Genomic DNA, 19,703 nt, shown 5'->3' with positions numbered 1-19,703 from the left:
GAAATGTAGTGTGAGAACATGGTAAAAGAGACGAATCTACTAACTAGCTTTCAAGTTGGTTCAGATACTGAAATTGTCAAACTCTCAGCTGGGCAGGGATAAAGTAGGTAACTAATGATTACTAGTAGGCTATGGGCATCATTTTAAAATGATTGTTCGTGTGCGTTTTTAATCAAATGTGCTAGCGTTGCCCATGGAAACATTTCAAATAGGCCAATGAAAGACACAATTGTATCCGTTTTTATTAACCTACAGAATATTGTGTGTGAATATAAGTGATTTAACCTAGCTGAATTTTTCATTGTTAACTATTTGTCTATGACTACTTTGAAAGGTGAAAAGACGGTTTGAGTGTACTCTCACCAAGTGTGTTGATAATCTGGCACACTGGAGCAGGGTTGCACAGATTGTCTTGAACAAACTACAGAGGTGAGATCATCTGGAGTAAAAATAATGTTGTTGTGACTGAGACATGCCTTCTGCCACTGGGTGACAGCAAAACACTATGAACATAGGAGCTCAAAGACGGAACAAGAGGGCAATGTGAAACAAGTAGGCCTACCCTATATTAGAAACCTTGTTTATCTTCTGAGGCAATGCACATATTCCTGTTACTCCATTTACTGTAATATCAGTTCGTTAGAAGTTTAAACGGTCCCAGCTAAAGTATACAATGGTACAATTATTTTGCTAGTAGTTAACGTTATAACTGTTCTTTTTATGTGCAACGTTGGTGGCAGAATTAAGCTAACCTAGCATAGCAATAGTAGCAGTAACATTAGCTTTGACAAGTAGCATACTAGAAGCTCTTGTATAAAGAAGTTAACCTTAGTACTTTTAACAAAAGCAGTAAACTAGTAGCAGAACCAAAATATATAAATGTGTATTAAACATTTCGACAACCAAATTGACAAAAACAATACTGTATACTCAGTGGTGTAAAATAACTTTTGAGTAAGTACATTTTCTCAAGTATTGTAGGTGGGGTAAGTAATTCACTTCAGAAACACTTTTTGTTATATTCCATGGAATGCTCTTAACATCCCGATAGCAATGAATACATTTCATTTCATTTCAAACCTTTATTTATCCAGGAGTATCATTGATCTCTTTTTCAAGGGAGACCTGCTCAAGTAGGTTCCACATGAAACATTAAAACATAAACAGAACAACAAAAAGGACATCATACAGCATCATTACAGGGATTACAATTTACATAACTATCCACATGAACAGGTACCAACAGCTTCCGATTGAGTAGCATCCAACCGAGCTTTAAAAACATTTAGTGGCACCAGATTGCTCAGTTTCCATTTCAATTGCAGACTATTCCAAGACAGTGGAGCTGCGCATCTAAATGCTATCTTCCCTAAGACAGTCCTAGCAGTTGGCACATTTAATAAAACCACAGCATGCGATCTCAGGCAGTAGCCACTTACAATTCGCCGTGAGATCAGGGAGCAGATGTAGGATGGAAGTTTCCCTAACATGGCTTTGTATATAAAAATGTACCAGTGACTGAGCCTCCGTACAGTTAGCGAAGGCAAACCAGCCCTTGCATACAGGGTACAGTGATGGGTTAATGCTTTACAGTTTGTCACAAATCTCAGTGCACTGTGATACGCAGCATCTAACTTGACCAGGCAATTGGCAGGTGCATTCATATAAATCAAATCACCATAGTCCAGCACAGGTAAAAAGGTCACAGTGACTAGCCTTTTCCTGGCCTCGAGCGAGAAACAGGACTTGTTCCTGTAGAAGAAACCTAGCCTAACCCTCAGTTTTTTAAGCAGGTTATTGACATGACGTTTAAAAGTGAGACATTCATCAAGCCAGATGCTATGGTATTTGTAACAGGTAACCACTTCAAGTTTTATTCCTTGCGTAGTTACAATATCTAAAACAGGCTCTGGTGTCTTTTTAGCTTTTGAAAAGAGCATTACCTTGGTTTTATCAACATTTAAAAGAAGCTTTAGTTCAGAGAGCTGAGTCTGAATAATGTTAAAAACAGCTTGCAATTCAACAACAGCCTCCTTAATGGAGGGACCTGCACAGTACATAACGGTATCGTCCGCATAAAAATGTAAGGTTGCTCCATCGACATTTTCACCTAAACTATTGATGTAGATGGAGAATAAAAGTGGACCTAAAACAGAACCTTGAGGAACACCATTAGTAATGTTTAACCACTCAGAAGGCAGCCCATCAAAATGAACACATTGGGACCTTTCAGAGAGGTAGTTCACAAACCACCCTACTGCATGGCTGGATATGCCAATACTGAGTAGCCTCTGCTTTAAGATGCGATGATCGACGGTATCAAACGCTTTGGACAGGTCACTAAATAGAGCTGCACAACTCTGCTTATTATCTAAAATACTCGCCACATCATTCACCACTTTTATTGTGGCAGTGATGGTGCTATGTTGCTTTCTGAAGCCTGACTGATGTTTAGACAGGATGTCATTTGTACATAAAAACACCTTTACCTGTTCACTCACTAGGCGTTCAAGAACCTTAGCCAGAACTGATAATTTAGAGATGGGTCTATAATTATTTAATAAAGTGGCCTCCCCTCCTTTTAGTAGAGGCAGGACATACGCTGACTTCCACAATTTTGGAATTGTGTTTGTGCTGAGGGAGAGGTTAAAAAGAGTAGTGAGAGGTGGAGCAATAAAATCTGCAGCTATCTTTAAAAAGAAAGGTTCTACGTTGTCCGGGCCGGCCGGTTTCTTAGGATCTAACTTGGTTAAAGCTTCACGAACAACATCAACAGTAAAAGGAGTAAAACTAAAAGGGTTTTCCAAAACACGTTTTTCAGAGTCACAGACTGTGGTGTTCACAGATGCAGAGTTTGTGACAGAATCAAACAGAGAGCCACAGGACACAAAATGCTCATTAAAACAATTGAACATTAAATGCTTTGACAATAAATACATACAAAAAATTCATCTGTGGAAGTCGTGGTGCTGTAAAAAGCACGACCAATCATTTTAGCCGGCCCGGCTAAAATAACTGGATGGCCTACCTGCCTGTCAGCCTTCCATCTGTGCACAAACTTATCTCGTGCCCTCATTGGTCATGTGCGCGTCCGTGTGTGTTGGAGGAGGGGCTCTGTAAGGAAGTCTGAAGGAAGGGGCAGATTTCTTCCGGTTGTGTACTTTCAAATTCTAGCGCACTCGAGCTGGTTTCTCCATTCTTACCTACCCTACCATTAAGTAGCCTACTGTTTTGAGGTATTTGTACTCGAGTATTTCCATTTATCGCTACTTTACACTTCTACTCAACTACATTTCAGATCCAGATATCATACTTTTTACTCCACTACATTAATTGAACTTTAACAGAACTCTGTACACATATACAAATATGATATGGTATAATGCAGTACTTAAACTTAATACTAAACTACACATTGTTTCAATTAACTACATTTGGTCCAAATTGACCAAGAACAATTTATTGACAATTAAAAGAAATTATTATTATTATTATTATTATTATTATTATTATTATTATTATTATTATTATTATTATTATTTTGAAATGGGCCATTTTGCAGAATGAGTACTTTTACTTTTAGTACTTTAAGTACATTTTAATGCTAACCATTTTGTACTTTTTTTTATAGTGAATTGGGACTTTTACTTGTTAAAGAGTAATTTATGACAATGATGATTGTTCTTTTACTTAAAGGATCTAAGTACTTCTTCCAACACTGTTTACTACAATATGTTGTAAACTTACCCCAGAAAACATGATGGTAGCATTAACCCATCATATTTTTAATAGGCTTTAAGGCAAGGAAGAACATGGGCTCATGGTAAAAGTAAAAAAAGACATGATGGGAATATCACTAGAACTTGTGATACTGTTTCAGTTGAAAAACTACTGTTTGTGGTAAGAGTGCAAACGTATTAGTGATATTTGTAGAAGCACTAATAGTATTTGGCAACTCTGTTTCAGAAGCTGCACTGGTGGAAATATCTCAGGAGCCAGACTGACTGTCAGGGTGCAGAGGGCAGATGCTGCTGGTGCTGCTGGTGTCCCTGCTCTGCTGTGTCCCTGCAGCAAAGGCCTGTCTGCAGTGCGACCGAAGCATCAGGCTCTTACATGAGGACTTTGTCCTGTCTGCTCCTTCTGTGAACGACCAGATTGAAATACAAAAGATTTGTGACTATGCATATGTGACCTACAGAGAGACCAGCCAGGAGCGAAAAGGAGTTATTGGTGAGATCAATATTTGGTTCAGCACAAAAACAATATGGCATGTGTGTGAAGTATGCTGATTATTTTATTAAGCCAAATATGTCCCATATGTTCTTTCTATCTTTCCGTTATAGTGTTTTATAATTTAACTGTGACATATTAAAAAAGATCAGTAACATATTATTGTCTGTTGCTCATTGCTCAGATCCCACCACTCTATACAGAGTCAGAACTGAGTACCAGAGTGAATTTCACCGCTTCTTGAAAACCCAGCACACTGGTGAGAAACATAATAAGTTTTTATTTGTCATCACTGACTATTTTTAGACAAGCAGTCGGAACAAACTCAATGTGGACAAGATTTCTAAGGCAGTCTGCTCTTTTTTAAAGGATCTGTAACATTTGAAGCCATTCAGATAATGGAGAAGGGCAGGAAGATCTTAGAAAAACACTTGGACATATTCATCCAGGATGGTAATTGGCATGAATATTAGTATGTGTTTTGCACAGTGTGAGGCAGGGCACATGTGTAAGGCATTGTCATGTATAGGATGCATTAGTTACAGAGCATTCGTTTGTCTTCCTTTAGGATTGTGCCCCAACAAGTGTGGTAAGTTTTGTTCTAATGATCCTTCCCCTCTGTATCTGTATTAATCCCTTGTTGAAGAACAGTGTGTGTGTACAATATTCAGTGCATGTTCACAAGACATGAGTGTGTGGTATGGTTTTTCAGGGCTTTTGAAACGAAGAGTAATGGATTGCTTCTCTTGCCGCTACCAGATATACGTCTGTCCCTCTCCCTCAGGCCAGCAGAACTGTGGCGGTATATCTTTATTTGTTTCTGTGTATATTTGTGCATGATGTTGGTGAGTGGGTGTGGGATGAACGTACTTCTGTAATCGGTTCCTAAGCGAGGCACTGGTGCTGCAAAATATTATTCAAGTTATCCTGACGCAAATGAGTCTAGCTTCTCTCTTTTTTCTCCTCTCACTCACTGTAGACTACCCAGTGCAGGCTGAGGAGGGGGGGCAGGCAGTGTTGAACTGTTTCCTTCCATGGCATCGCATTCTGTTGGAAAAAACAGAGTATCACTACTCCTGGGCCCCCGGTGTGCCAGGAACTAAAAAAGTATGTTTGCAATCACTATCTCTTCCTGAAAGGTGGCCACAAACAGCATGGGTTTAGCACTTTCAAGCACTTTGCACACTTCCTTATTCCAGTGTATTACAATATGTTCCTTTTTTAGATGAACACAATCATCATGTACATGCACATTTACTCCAAGCCACTAACTCACAACTATCACTTCCTAATGTGTGTGCAGCTGAACGAGAGTGACTTCAAAGCATTGGTAGTGACAGACGACTCATCTGTGGTCTTAAACCAGCTGCATGTGGCTGAACAGGGAACATATCGCTGCTCTCTGCAAGGCCGTAATGGAACCGTTTTCTACCGAGTCACTTTCCTCCTCACTGGTAGGGTACAGCTCTTATACATGACATCACAGAAAATTGTCGCTCAAAGGGCAAAAGGCAACAACACATGCTCAATTTCTCACTTTTAACAGTTCAAACATAGAAGAAGAAAAATACTCCAATAAACATTTGTTAATTCTATATAATGGCAGTAAATTAAACACTCAGATCAAATGTCTCGCTGTTGGTGTTTAAGTGCTCCTTAAATGTTAGACTCTAGGGCCATGGGGATGTTAAAGGATATCCAGGCGAATTCTGAAATGGTTACTTTCAAACAAATAATTCCCATAATGTTGAAAAAGTTAAACTAATGGCTTATACTTATTTACTGCATATGTGTGTGTCTGTGCTTTTTGCTGGTTAAGTGGATGCAGGATGTATGAATTTCTTTAACTGGGTTGGTGTTTTTCTTCTTATTCACTAGGTGGGCTTTCTTTTGGCCTATTTGATGTTCATTATGCTGAATGGATTTAAAACAAAGCACACAGGGTTAACCTGTATTAAAATGTGCTATTTATTGCAAATAAAAACAAAAAAAACAATGCCAGATGCATAAAAAACATGTTGATATATGTACCTTATGCTTATAGTTGCCTGCTAAATTAACAAAATAAATATTCCCTGAGAGAAAGCTTTTTGTAAACGTTCACGGCCTCAGCAGGTTGGTGACAGTGTGGAAACCCCTGTCACCCCATGTCCTGCTTCTATATTTTCCTCCAAAGAAAGATGTTTTTACAACTCTACTATTTCATCTCTCTGTGGTTGCCCTCCTCCCTCTTCACAGTCGCCCCTGTGCCTGACCCAACTCTCCGACCCGTGGTCACGCTGCCCTCGCCGCCTCACGGAGACAACTACTCAACTTTCCATCCTGAAGACCTGCTGGTGCCACTCATCGCCATGGTTACTGCTATGAGTCTGGCAGCGATCATAGGCCTCACAGTTGTCCTGGGGTGAGAGACATTAAGTGGGTGGGGGGAGAAAGAGAGATAGAGGGTAGCAGGAAGGGGTGGGTGTGAAAGCGGTGACACGTAACAGTCACAGAGTATGACAAACTAAAAATGATGCAAGATAAAGGAAGTGGCCATGTACAGTAGTCATATATTGCAGGAGTGAATCATGATTTATGAGACATACTTATTTTAGTTATAAATATGTTTATTGTTTTCAATTAAGCGGTTTTCTCTGAAAAAATGGTCACTTCTTACAGGAAGTGATGTCAGTCAATGTGTTAGATTTTAAACACACGAACAAGGTAATCCGGTCACTTGCTGTTATTTCTTTGTGTTAGGTCTGGACCTAATTTAATATTACTGTTTGTAATCTTTTTAAGAATGATGATGGGTCAAAGGAGAGCCACAGAGGAGCCGAGGAGGACGGAGAGGAAGAACACACCAAACACGGTGTGATAAAGATACTGTATACAGTAAATACACACATTACAGGCAGGGAAGTTTTACTCACTTATAACACAGGTTGGACATTTCTCTTAAAAGCTAAATAAATTTCCCGACACAAAGAGCCAAGTAGAAATTCCACAGAAGTGAGAAACATGTTGATATGTTGTTTGTCTTAAGCAATGAAAAAAACTCAATCAATCATTATGAATCAGACACTGTGATCTCACTCGTAAAACAGAAAGTGCGTGTTGTAATAAAACTAGAGACACACACCCACTAAAAATCCCCCAGAAATGTCTCAACTTTCCGTAACATTTAGATTACGCTTGCCAGAACACATCAATGATCTGACCCAAGCGGGGTCACGTTCCCCCAATATGGAGTTATGGCGTTGTCACGTGGGCGTTTATGAGAGGAATCAGGGACGAGGTAAATCTCTCGGTTTACAGTGTTCTTTTCAGAGATTAATAGCTCCAGCCATCCAATTAATCCTGGATAATCCCCATGTGGGCGGCAGGGAGGAAGGCTAGCTGCAGATATTTTACAAGGGTTTCTTTTAATGTGTATTTACCTAAGAGAGAAGGGGCACATTTTTGCTTTACCAATAATGTTCTTAGTCTGAAGTTACCATTTTATTGCATCACCAGATGTTTTATTCTCTGTTTCCGTCTGCCTACAGTCTGCCCTCTCTACATTTTGATGACACAAGCTGATTCAAAGAGTAGTCATCTTTACCTACACAAGTTCTGTCATGATCTCCATTGCCTTCTCGTCATCACCTCTATACGTCTTGTCAGGCGGCGTATAATCTGCTCACTGAAGCAATTTATCTTTCATGCCTTGAGCTATTTTCAGCACCTTCAGCTCGCTGTCAATAGAAAAGTCAAACTTCCTACAATAGACATAATAACAACAAGTTCACACCCATCTCTCAGCATCATGTCAGGCCAGATTTATTTTTGGCTGATTATTTGCCTACAATGACTGACTGATGTGCTAATTTAGAAAAGTTAAACATCCTAACCAAAGAAAACTGAAAGCTAGTGAATGATTGATGTATGAGTCACTGCATCCAGAATTTAAGTAACTTAGTCACCTCTGAAATCATTCATCTTTGCTCAGGTTTTTCAGGGTAATTTCCAACAAACATTTTGAGTCAGGGAAGTCTGTTTGTGTTATTAGCTATGACAAATGAAACAAAGTTGGAGGGGTGAGAGTGGGTGTGCATGGTGACAGGATGTGTGTGTGCAGTGCTGTTTCCTGTGGGACTCTTGTGATGTAGCCGAATGTTAAAAAAAGAAATCTTTGTTTAAACACCCTCAAACAGAGACAGTCATGTCACACTCTTCCTACTCAACAGACCTCAATGTGTGTGTTCAAGCCCTAAAGTGCAGGTTGAGGCTACAGTAAATGCATGCTCAGCGGCTCTGCTGACAGCCATGATAAACTGTTAACCCAAGTCAGTGTGTGGAGTGAAAACGCAGCCTCAGCAGGGGGAGAGCAAGACAAAGTGGGAGGGCTGCTGAGGGGCCAGCAGACAGGCTGAGGGAGGGAAAGAAGGAAATGGGAACAAGAAGAAAGTAGAGTCAGAGGTTTGAGTGGGAGACGTATGTGGGAAGGCAGGGTCATTTTAACGTGGGTTGTGAGGAAATTAAGACAAAGGCGTCAGATTACACTTTGATATTAACTATCCCACACTGAAGAATGTTTTGCTGTGGGTTACTTACAGGACAATGAGTGTACCCACTGTATCCAGGGGTGGGAGCCACATTTAGGAAAACTAAATATTACTCATGTAGGATTGAGACAAGTTAAATTGAAAGCAATACTCAAGTTAAAACACAATAAAAACCATCTTGAGATGTAATTAAAACACCTATAATCTAAAGTGTTTCTCTATAATTAAATAATAAAGATCTGAGTATAAGTAAACATTTTTAAATCATCAATAAGTTTCATTAAGCAAATGTACCTGATCGGCGTGTGGGTATTGTTTAAACTTTAAGTAGACAACGTTGTCACCCACACCTTTTATTACATTTTGATCCAAAAAATACTAACCGCAACATCCCTTTTCCCCTAGTGAGCCCCCCTAAAACCAGTGAGCAGATGACAGACAAAAACACAAAAGTAGAAATCACTCTGGTTTTTAGGACTTTAGGTAACCAAGAAAGAGTCAAAGGGGCATCTTATAACCACCTAAACATTAAGAAAAACACCCTACCAACCTTTGTAATCTTTACCATTAATGGTCTTTAGAGTTTGATAAAGACATATTTCAATCATTTGTTTTATGCTGTTTCCTTTTTTAGAAAGCTTTCTACCAAATGTATGAGACAAAAGTGCCTCACAATTTATATCCTGTTTGCTTAGCTAAAGGCCTATTCTTCTTCAGCACATTACTTTAAATTATACAGTATAATACTGTACTGAATTTATACGTCTGGACATTATATATTTTCCTCATCAATCCTATGGAACACATTTTGATATATCTTATTCTTTTGTTCCATGACCTCCATTGTTGTCCAGAACGATTAAAAGCAAATTGATGAGCCGTAGTGTAATGAACAAGTAGTACAATGTAGTTGATTTTGTGTGAAATCATCATGCTCGCTTGTGCACCAATTCCACAGCTTAAAAAGTTCCCCAATTAAGTTACTGTTCACTCCTCTTTCAGTAACTTGTATTAAAAGGTAGAGTATTACTCAGAGCATTTTTTTGTAAATTATTATAATTTTTTATTAAGCTTTTAAAACAAATTAAGTATCTTTTGTAACATTTTAAAAGATTGTTTGTCTTGTTAGCTTCTTCGGATTTGTTGAGATAAAAAAAAATAGAATATCACCAGCCGTATGGTTTGAGTGTAATTGAATGTATTCAAAGTGTAAGTTTATGAAAACTCATGGTAGTACAATTATGGGATTGTTTAAGTTACTTTACACTTCGCCTATGTGCTAAATAAAATGTCTGTTTGTTTAAACAACGTAATCCATATCTGGCACAGGCCTTAATCCTTGTACAAAAAGTAGGAAAAATGCTGTATCTGATATAACCAGTGCAATGGGCAGTGGCGGCGCCAGGGTATGGCTGGGGTAGGCTACAGCCATACCAAGAAATGGCTTAGCCCCACCATAGCCCCACCATAGCCCCACCATGAAAAGTGATGCAAATTCAATTAAATAATAAGCGAAATGCTAAATGTTGAGAACACGGATTGCGAAAATATACGGGTCGTGTCCACAGCACACAAACTGATCCTGCTGTAACAACAAGTGCACCATACTGATGCAATATGGTTGAGACCATTCGGGCTTATGCTATAAGAGGGGTGCAAGGAATAGTCTAAGTAGTGGGGGAGTTTTATACACTAAAGGTGTGGAAATTCTCTGGCGTTATAATATCAGCGCGGCCGCGGTCAGATCAAAATGCCTCCGAATGCAATTTGAATAGACCTTCAGCCAATCAGAGCAACGCAACGTTGGATCTGCGTCATGCCTTATTGATTGAGATCAATCGAAACCGCCATTCAGTATCCCCATTGGATCTTCAACGTGTACTATCATACGTCACGTTCACAGTGATTCCTTTTTATTTACTACAAGACAAATGTGCCGTTTTATTTCATACAGTTCCATTTTGATTGAGACAGGGAAATAATCTAAACCTCACGCGTGGCGTTTCACTGTCAAGGGGGGCGATATAGCGTGTATGTAATTACATTGCAAATACTGATTTGAGCACCACCACTGTATGGGTTAGCCCTACCATACATTACCCAACAAAAATGCTCTGGCGCCGCCACTGGCAATGGGCAACTGTTGCCTAGACGGCAGAGATTTGTTTTTCTGTTCAGTGTAATGTCATATGAGAGAAGAAAGAATGAGTTCCCAGCAGAGAAGCAACAAGGCAATCAGTCCGGTTCTGACAATGTATCTGTGCATCATTTAACTTTCACTGAAAGTGAAAAGCAACAAAGTAGAAGCTTTGAGAGGAAAGTGTTTTTCTAGTGTGTGATCTTCATGAAAACAGAAGCTGGAAGGCAGTAGTTTAGAGAAGCTCAGGTTTATCTAACCCAAATAAATCATCTCTAAAGGCAGCGAGGGTTTAACTCAAAGCATAACGTCACTCAACACAAAAACACAGGATAACCCCAAACCACCACGTGTGCGGTAGGAAAATCTGACTTGACGTCAGTGTCCATATGAGGAGTGACGGCCGGGCCATATATGGTCGTTCCGCCTTTGACGTCGTTCCTTCTGTGGAAAACAAAGGCGGGGTATCGGAGACCACGCCCCTCTCCCAGCTGTTATCAATGAAACTCTCAATCTACAGTTGATTTTAACAGACCTGTCGGAGAATTCAACAAGTGCTCTCTTGATACATTTGTAGTAGATTTTAATATCATCACCAAAAGTAACTTACTTTTATCAATCTCTTCGAATTCCCACAGGAATTGTTGTTGCTTAGAACAAATAGTTTATTTTATTTTTTTAATCTTTTTAAACACATTATTTGCAGTCATGATTTCAAGCAGTGAGCCTTTGGAGATAAGTAGCAATGAGCTGGTTCACATCCTGAGGACCCCCATGGAGCAGTACACCTCTGCTGGCTGTGTGGTGCTCGACTGCAGACCCTTCCTCAATTTTTCCTTTGCGCACATTTGCGAGTCCCGAAACGTCAACTGGAACTCAATGATGCGCCGTAGATCCAAGAGCTCGGTGGTGGCTCTGGAGTGGCTCATACCGGACAAGGCGCTCCTGGGCCGGCTGCGGCGCGGGGACTTCTCCCCGGTGGTGGTGGTGGATGAGAGCAGCCGCTCCGTGGCCGAGCTGAGGCCGGAGAGCGTGGCGCAGATGCTACTCACCGCCCTGCACAACGAGGTTAACACGCAGATCTGCTTCCTACAAGGTACACTTAACATCTGCTTTTACGCACCAACTAAATATTTTAGGCTACTGTTAAAATTGAGTTGTTGTACTTTTTGACTTGGAAACATGAGCTATATGGTGAACAATATATCTATAGTACAATATAGTCTAACAGTTTAAATATCCACAATCAAACCTTAAGGTTAAAAACTTGAGAATTTGTAATTTAAAAAAAAAGTTATTTATATACTTACACTTGTTTTTCTTGTTTACCAGAACATTTTTCTTGTTTCATGCATAACTGTTTTTAAGGATGACTTTAGTGATAGCTTGGAACTTGGCTAATACTATGTTATCTCCCTTTTAAGGTGGATTGGAGGGATTTTCGGAGGCCTATCCAGAGCTCTGTTACAGCTCAGCCTGCAGTCAGCTCTCTGCAGTGGAACCAGAGCCCATGGTGACGGGTCGGAGAACACCAGCATATGATCGGGTAAATTCAAAATAATCTTTTTGAGCTATTAGACAATAAATGTAAAGATTCAAGAGTTCGCATCAAAAATCTGTGTGGAAAAAAAGACCGCTTGATTATTCTTGAATTATAAACATTGACCCTTTTTTATGATTTTGTAAATTGTAGGATGGTCCGGTGGAGCTGCTGCCCTTCCTGTTTTTGGGCAGTGCCATCCACTCCTCCCGCAGAGAGACCCTTGCAGCAGCGGGCATCACTGCTGTGCTCAACGTTTCCTCCACATGCCCAAACTTCTATGAGGGGGATTTTCAGTATCTGCAGCTCATGGTGGAGGACAATCTGGCTGCTGACATCGGAGCCTGCTTCTCCACAGCCATCGCTTTCATCGGTGAGTTCATTATTACATTCAATATTTGCTTAATGTCAAGAAACAAAATGAGAAGACCCACCTGGCACACAATGAATTGGTCTCATGTTAGTTTAGTGAGTCACCTTTTTTAACATTGATTCAACATAAAATATCCCAAAAAATGAGCTTGTACACTGAAATTCATTCTGTAGCCTAGTCTTATGGACCAACAGTGTAATCACCTGAATACAAAACAACTGGCTTAGGCTGCAGAAGACAGCTGTGTTTATGTTTTTATTTGACACCTTTATCAAGTTTAGTTAAGTTGAACACAGAGTTGAATTCATAAGAACTCACTTTATTCATAAGAACTCACTTTATTCATGGTGACTGCACTTAAATCTTTGGTCATTCAGTGTAAAGCTTTAATTGTGTTTCTGCATGTAATACATTTCCACTGATGTCAGAGAAACCAATGTGAAATGGAAAGCACTGTGCTCATCTGTCTTCCTCTTTCCGCCTACAGACTCGGTGAAGCAGAGTGGTGGTCGGGTGCTGGTGCACTGCCAGGCAGGTATTTCCCGCTCCGCCACCATCTGTCTGGCCTACCTCATGCACACGCAGCGCGTCAAGCTCGACGAGGCCTTCGACTTTGTGAAGCAACGCCGCCAGGTCATCTCCCCCAACCTGGCCTTCATGGGACAGCTGCTGCAGTTTGAAACTGACGTGCTGTGCCAGGGATGAAGACATTGACACATTTTATATGACTGTTATTTTTTTATGAGGAAAGCTACTTGTGCTGCTGGCATCACAAGGCTGGGGAAGCTGGACTTTTACTTTCAAGAGGAACTGAAAAACAGCAGATGGTAATATAAAGGTGTTATGAACAATTGTGATTCTGAGCCAGCAAGTTGGAGCAGCAATCGGGTGACTTCCCTGACATTGTTTATACTCAAGGGGATGGGGCCTGGTTGTTGAGTGTGTGTGTGTGTGTGTCTTGGTATTGTGTTTGACTTATGTGCCTGATCATTGTAAGGGCTGTCTTATTTTTATATTGCAGTCATTCCTTCACATTTACAACCACTGTGACACTACTTAAGGCAATGCTGGAAGACTCAAGTTTATTTGTGAAAGTTATAGAAATGCAATAACTTCTGTTGGTTTGGTATCATTCTGTATCCTGAGATGGATTACACTCGGTGCATTCAAGCTGGAAGAAGATGTTTTTGTCATGTGAATCTTATTTTTAATTATTATTTCAGTATGTCTGACGGTGTTAGCATTATTACTGTCTTTTACTGCACTTTATCGTTTGGCTGATTCCTGCTGTTTTTTCCACTTAAATTAAAACATGTTGGAGAACAATGCGAGTCTGTATAATGTCCTTTCATGTGTGCTGTGACACACATTGCACATACTATATTCTAAAAAGAAATGGTCAATATCACCCACATTTCCACTGCATAAGTTCATAAGCTGACCTTGCTAAACCTGAAAGTTTTAAAACTGCTTTGCTGAGGCTTTCGGAGGATTATCTAAAGATAATGGGTTTAACAGTCTGAAGTCCTTTTGACCTCAACTTCCTCTTACATCAATTTCAAATCCATTTACTTCAGTTGCAACTTTGGACAACTTTAGCAACTTGATTCTACGTTCAAGACAGCAGTAAACCACAAAGGGCAATTGTAGTCAGGAAGTGTGAAAGGTAAACTAAATGACAACTTGCAGACTTATCCCATAAGCACTCCAACACATTTTTACACACTGCATGTCATTTGACCAAATGCTGTTTCTTCATTTTTCCAGATTTCAGCTTAACTATAATGACATCCTGATATGTGCTAAACATGTCCGTCGACCATCAGTCACAAGACTACCAAACAGTTAATCTACTTTATTGTATTATCACGGGTACAGGTCTACTTTCCATGCCTTGCCACAAGGTCCACAGCAAGTCACAATATTTGAGACATTGAATTGTGTGTGTTCAATTCAAGTGTTCTATAATCAACAGTATAAACATGCAGTGAACTCTGACTTAAAAGTAGTGCATAAAACTCCAGCTGCCTCATCCTCCAAGTATGCCACCAACATTCTTGTCATAAGCAAAGCTTAATAATCCTCTTCCTTTAATCTACAAGTATGTATTTCCCAAATTGTATCCAAGCGTAACTTTTGTACTTGACTTTTTCCTTCCATTATCCGGAGCTTCTAGACACAGAGCAGAGAAATAACGTCAGAGTTTATCAAAGTTTTGACACTGTTTAAAGATTTAAATAGATAATTCAAGCGTTGCCTTAAGCTGCGTGATTGTTTTTGTAAGGACTGGGGCTGAGATTCCATGTATACGATATGAATACCTTCACTGTAATCCATGCACTATTCATCTACCTGCTGTGAGCTGTCATTAATGTCCACTTTATTTTTCATTCGCTTTCCATTAAAATCCTCATGATTAAAACAGGGGAAAAGAAGGATAGGGAGAAGATAAATAAATATTAGGTCAGTTTTAGATATAATTACTGAAGCACAGTAAAGAGGTATTTGTACATTGCTTGAGTAGATCCATTGATATATACATAATTGTTTATACCTTAAGTAGAATTTAGAATTCAGAACTTTTAAGGTAATTTTACTTGCATATTTGCTTACCATTTAGCAAAGAATCTGAGTATTTCTTCCACCATTTCAAGTGGTTTTACAGCCAGATCAATTAGTTGATTGTAGAAAATGTGTTGGCAACAGGGGCCAATTTTCTGCATTGGTACCATAACTAATTCTTCTGATAAGACTTACTTAATTTTAGTAACAATTTCAATACAGCACATTGACATATTGTGAGGAAGCGCACACACTCTCTCACTAACATTTTGGCTTAACTATGTGTTTGTTAAGAAAGGTAGTACATGTTTCTTCAGAGTTTATTTTAGTTAAAGTTATAAAAACAGTTTACATAGAAAAACTAATAAAATGCATCTAAATTAATTTGTCAGTCTGTAAAACACACAATCACAAAGTAATCACCATTTCCCCTGTTCATCCATCTTGTGCCAGTGCTCAAAGGGGGAGCATGCCTCCAAAGTACTCCTTATATGTGCCGTATGAGTAGGCGGAGTCTTGGGCGCGATTGGTCAGGAAATGTGTGATTTTATGAGTGTCAATTAGGTTAAAAAATATCCGTTTTAAGCAGACCTTGTTGTTTTTGAAGGTACAATATTTATGTTGATGCAATTATGAATTTACTTAAGCCTTTAGGATTTTATTAAATGTAGACAACAGTGTTTAATTTTGTATTTAACCCTTCACTCCGCTTTCAGAACCATGACCTGATTGGCCAGGTTGGATTGGATTGGGAAGGCGGGCAGTCTCCTATAAATGTGGTTGGGAAGAGAGGGGAGGGGGGCATTGGTGTTTGTTCCTTGCAGGTGAACGCAGCACCAGGCATGCAGTTTTTGTTTCTGTGGAATAATGTGGAAGGCTAAGAATAAAACACCTGTTTATTTTTGCAAGAAAACCCTCTCTCCACGTATCGTTCTTTCACCTGCACCTCACATTGTAACACATATATTTTAAATAAGTGTGGTGTTAGTAGTTTTACTGACGTACGTATCTTTCTTCATAATTGAATGTACTTATTGTATGTTGCTTTGGATGAATGAAATGTAGTCTAATGTAAATGATCCAAATGCTTTATCCACCACTGATATATTATCATCCAGTCAAAGTTATATCAAGCATTGGACATTAGTTTGTAGTGAGACAGCGCTCTCTAGTGACAACCTTTGAAACCAGCAGAAATCTAAATGATTAAAAAGTATCCAGCAGATGACGCCAGCGGACTGTTTGTTATTCGAGGCAGCCTTTTATTATAGAGATAACACATTAAAGCTATACACATCTCTAACACACACAAACCCTTCCTATCTGAGAGGTTTCCTAATACATGATTGTCCATTAACACATTTAATTTAATTGACTTTTTGGTGCATCTGGCTTAATCATTTATTTATCACTGGAAGCAGACTGCTCCACCTCCTTTATTTGGATGTCTCTCTCCTCTCGTTTGTTGTCTTCACTTCCTCCTCAGTCAGTCAGGCTCCTTGATGAAAACAGACTCAAACCATTACTCACACTCTGCGTCCACATTAACCACTGTCAGGATAAATCATATAACATTAGGCTGTGGCTGTACCTCCCAAAGGTGTGTGTTTGTGTGCATTTGCCTGTGCTGCATGTACAAAAAGAAGAGAGTGGGAGATTAGAGATCTGCACAGATATCACACTTACATTATTTGTTGTTCACAGCTGGAGACTATGTCACTCAAACAAGAAATCCCAGTCGGGTAAAACTGCTAACAGACAATATAATATGAGCAATATCTGTGATACTGTTAGCTGGGGGATATCAATGAGGTGCTATAACACACAATTACTGGCCTACATGCAAACACAAAAGCAGCAATTGTAATCATTACAAATGCAGTGAGGACAATTATATTGTGACCCTCTGGGAGAGCTCCCTGTTATTGTCTACAGGTTACAAACACATTCTCACTTTAATGCTATAAATCTGAGGATCCTCACTGAAATAATGACTGTTAGTGAAAGGGGTTGCCAACAATATCAACGGATAGGTAATTAAATGACAACATTCTCTTTGTCTATAATAGAAAATAATAAGTACTTTCCTGAGTACTTTTACCTCTTTAGTCATCTAAAACCATACACTACTCAAACTGAGAAGAGAAAAATATATCCGAACAAAGTCATATACAAAGTTTGACAAGTGGGTTAAATTAGACATAACTTTTTTGTGAAGGGTCCAATGCCAAAAAGGTTGATAACTGCTGCCTGTGTCACCCCTTATCTTAAACACTCTTGCCTAACCCTGGCCAGTATCTTCACTTAACCTAAAATATAGTGCAATTTTACCCCTAAAATCAGGTCTTATTCCGTTGCTAGACAAACGGTTGCCACTTTCAAACTCCAAACTAAAGGTGCAAGAATACGCACGCATATTAAACAGGAGACAAATACAAGTCAATGACTTAAAAAAGGTCCTGACCTGCAGTTATTTGGCAACCATTTGGAAAACAGTCTTTAAAGACAATTTGACTTCACTTTTTTATTGTGTTAAATCCTATTGTACCAATAGACTTCAGGAGGTTTTGGAATGAAGAACGTTTTCTCAAAGAGTGGATGCTCCACAAACCAGGTGTAAAATCTTTACAGTGCAGCAAGATTTACTGATCCACTGTGAGTGATCCATAACGGTGGAGTTTCCTCCAGGAATACTAATTGTGTGTGTGTGTGTGTGTGTGTGTGTGTGTGTGTGTGTGTGTGTGTGTGTGTGTGTGTGTGTGTGTGTGTGTGTGTGTGCGCGCGCGCGCGCGTGCGTGCGTGCGTGCGTGCGTGCGTGTGTCAGTGTAAACGTTTATATACCACATGCTCTTACACAACAAGCACTTGAGAAGCGCTGTACTGTGCACTGAACGCTGTGTGCTGCTCAGTCTCTATAACCTTGGCTTCAGTGACACACCCCTCTCCCCCAGAATGCATTTCCAGCGTGTTACTAAGCACAATTCACCCATGGAAACAGAGACACTTGATTGGAGTGCACTCTCCCGCTAAAAGCTTTATTCTCTTTCCCTTTATATTTAGAATGTGTAGCGTGGAGTGGAAAATGTACAAAACATTATTGGCTGCTGGATCAGGTCACACAATCAGAGAGCATGGCTCCCAATTGTAATTCCATGGGTGGTGAGCTGGGTTTCTCTCTCATTACAGCAGCAACGTGTGGGGGCTGCACTACAAAACAAGCATACAAGACCTTTTACCCACACACCATTCATAAGATTGTGTGTGTGTGTGTGTGTGTGTGTGTGTGTGTGTGTGTGTGTGTGTGTGTGTGTGTGTGTGTGTGTGTGTGTGTTTGTTTGTTTGTGAGTTTATATCACAGGTATACACCCACCTACTTTTAAAAGCCACAGGATAAACTCTGCTACCCTTTCATTTAGGGCTCAGCCAGCATGACGTAGGTTTCACCTGATAATTGAACAATCGAGCACTTGATATCAGGTGGGCAACAAATGGTGAGGGGGCTGTGGATGCCTGTGCTTCCTGGGGGAGGGAGTGTGTCAGGGCGCATAATGCAGAGGGATTTAGATAGGGAAGTCAGTGATGATGTGAGCACAGAAAGTAAGTGCCTAACCCTCTGCCCTGCAGTTTGCACAATAAGCAGAGGTGGAAGGTAACTCAGTGCATTTACCCGTGAGTTGTGAGGGAGAGTAAGCTGAGCATGAGGAGACTTCCTCATTTCCTAGACCATATTTCATAAGTTAATAATTCACTTTTACAACAACAATATTTGATGGTTGCAACTAACAGTTTCTTCACTGCATATGCAAAATCTGCCCATCTTAAACAATAATAATGTAATAAGACCTTTTAAGGTGATATTTGTTTAAATGAGGGCTCTCACTTTCTTTTTTAAATCTTAAAAGTTTTTACAAATTTCTAACAACTAGGAATGAGCCCTTCTTTAAAGTGCTCTATCAATATGTAGGACATATGTGACCATGATAAAACACTCACAATACATCATGGCAGCAAGTACAGTATCTTACATTTGTTTGAAAAATATAGGTTTGACATGAACTACCTAAAAAAAAGTCTAAAAATCAGAACAGGCTTGTGACCAGGTTAGGTATCTAAAAGGTTAATATCAGTCCCTCAATCTCCAGCTGCTGCAGTGAAACATTTTATTGGCCCTAAATAACTGGAGCTGTTGGGTGGCACATGGAAACATGGTGGGAAAAAACTAAGGCTACAAATGCATTGATACAACATGCTATCTAAATTAAAAGCATTATGAAGCCAAATGTGCTGAGCCACATATTGAAGGAGCTGATGACGACTGAGCAGCTTCAATTA

At 39.6% G+C, this 19,703-nt stretch overlaps 2 protein-coding genes across 2 annotated transcripts; both read left to right on the top strand.

Annotated features, from left to right (window-relative positions):
• Positions 1-8: 8 nt before the first annotated feature.
• Positions 9-10,138, top strand: LOC117472482 (izumo sperm-egg fusion protein 1). The gene is made up of 12 exons (XM_034117690.1): positions 9-103; positions 335-429; positions 3,967-4,230; positions 4,415-4,489; positions 4,600-4,683; positions 4,799-4,819; positions 4,943-5,032; positions 5,210-5,337; positions 5,534-5,684; positions 6,469-6,634; positions 7,015-7,084; positions 7,761-10,138. Exons 3-12 carry the CDS (start codon positions 4,026-4,028, stop codon positions 7,779-7,781), a joined length of 1,011 nt encoding a protein of 336 aa, XP_033973581.1. The 5' UTR covers positions 9-103; positions 335-429; positions 3,967-4,025; the 3' UTR covers positions 7,782-10,138.
• A 1,466-nt stretch (positions 10,139-11,604) lies between these two features.
• Positions 11,605-14,135, top strand: dusp2 (dual specificity phosphatase 2). The gene is made up of 4 exons (XM_034118489.1): positions 11,605-11,992; positions 12,321-12,442; positions 12,590-12,809; positions 13,297-14,135. The coding sequence occupies exons 1-4, from the start codon at positions 11,605-11,607 to the stop codon at positions 13,512-13,514; spliced, it is 948 nt and encodes a 315-aa protein (XP_033974380.1). The 3' UTR covers positions 13,515-14,135.
• The last annotated feature ends 5,568 nt before the right edge of the window (positions 14,136-19,703 follow it).

This window comes from Trematomus bernacchii, unplaced genomic scaffold (assembly GCF_902827165.1).
Source record: "Trematomus bernacchii unplaced genomic scaffold, fTreBer1.1, whole genome shotgun sequence".
Lineage (NCBI taxonomy): Eukaryota > Metazoa > Chordata > Actinopteri > Perciformes > Nototheniidae > Trematomus > Trematomus bernacchii.
The sequence above is the reverse complement of the archived record's forward strand: the minus strand, read 5'-3'. Positions and strand labels throughout refer to the sequence as shown.

What these genes read in the sequence shown, in the direction of transcription:
- dusp2 (XM_034118489.1), top strand. Translation starts at nt 11,605, where the DNA reads ATGATTTCAAGCAGTGAGCCTTTGGAGATAAGTAGCAATGAGCTGGTT. An exon ending in GCAGATCTGCTTCCTACAAG is followed by an intron (nt 11,993 to 12,320) that starts GTACACTTAACA and finishes CTCCCTTTTAAG; the next exon opens with GTGGATTGGAGGGATTTTCG. An exon ending in CACAGCCATCGCTTTCATCG is followed by an intron (nt 12,810 to 13,296) that starts GTGAGTTCATTA and finishes TTCCGCCTACAG; the next exon opens with ACTCGGTGAAGCAGAGTGGT.
- LOC117472482 (XM_034117690.1), top strand. Translation starts at nt 4,026, where the DNA reads ATGCTGCTGGTGCTGCTGGTGTCCCTGCTCTGCTGTGTCCCTGCAGCA. An exon ending in CTTGAAAACCCAGCACACTG is followed by an intron (nt 4,490 to 4,599) that starts GTGAGAAACATA and finishes TCTTTTTTAAAG; the next exon opens with GATCTGTAACATTTGAAGCC. An exon ending in ATTGTGCCCCAACAAGTGTG is followed by an intron (nt 4,820 to 4,942) that starts GTAAGTTTTGTT and finishes ATGGTTTTTCAG; the next exon opens with GGCTTTTGAAACGAAGAGTA.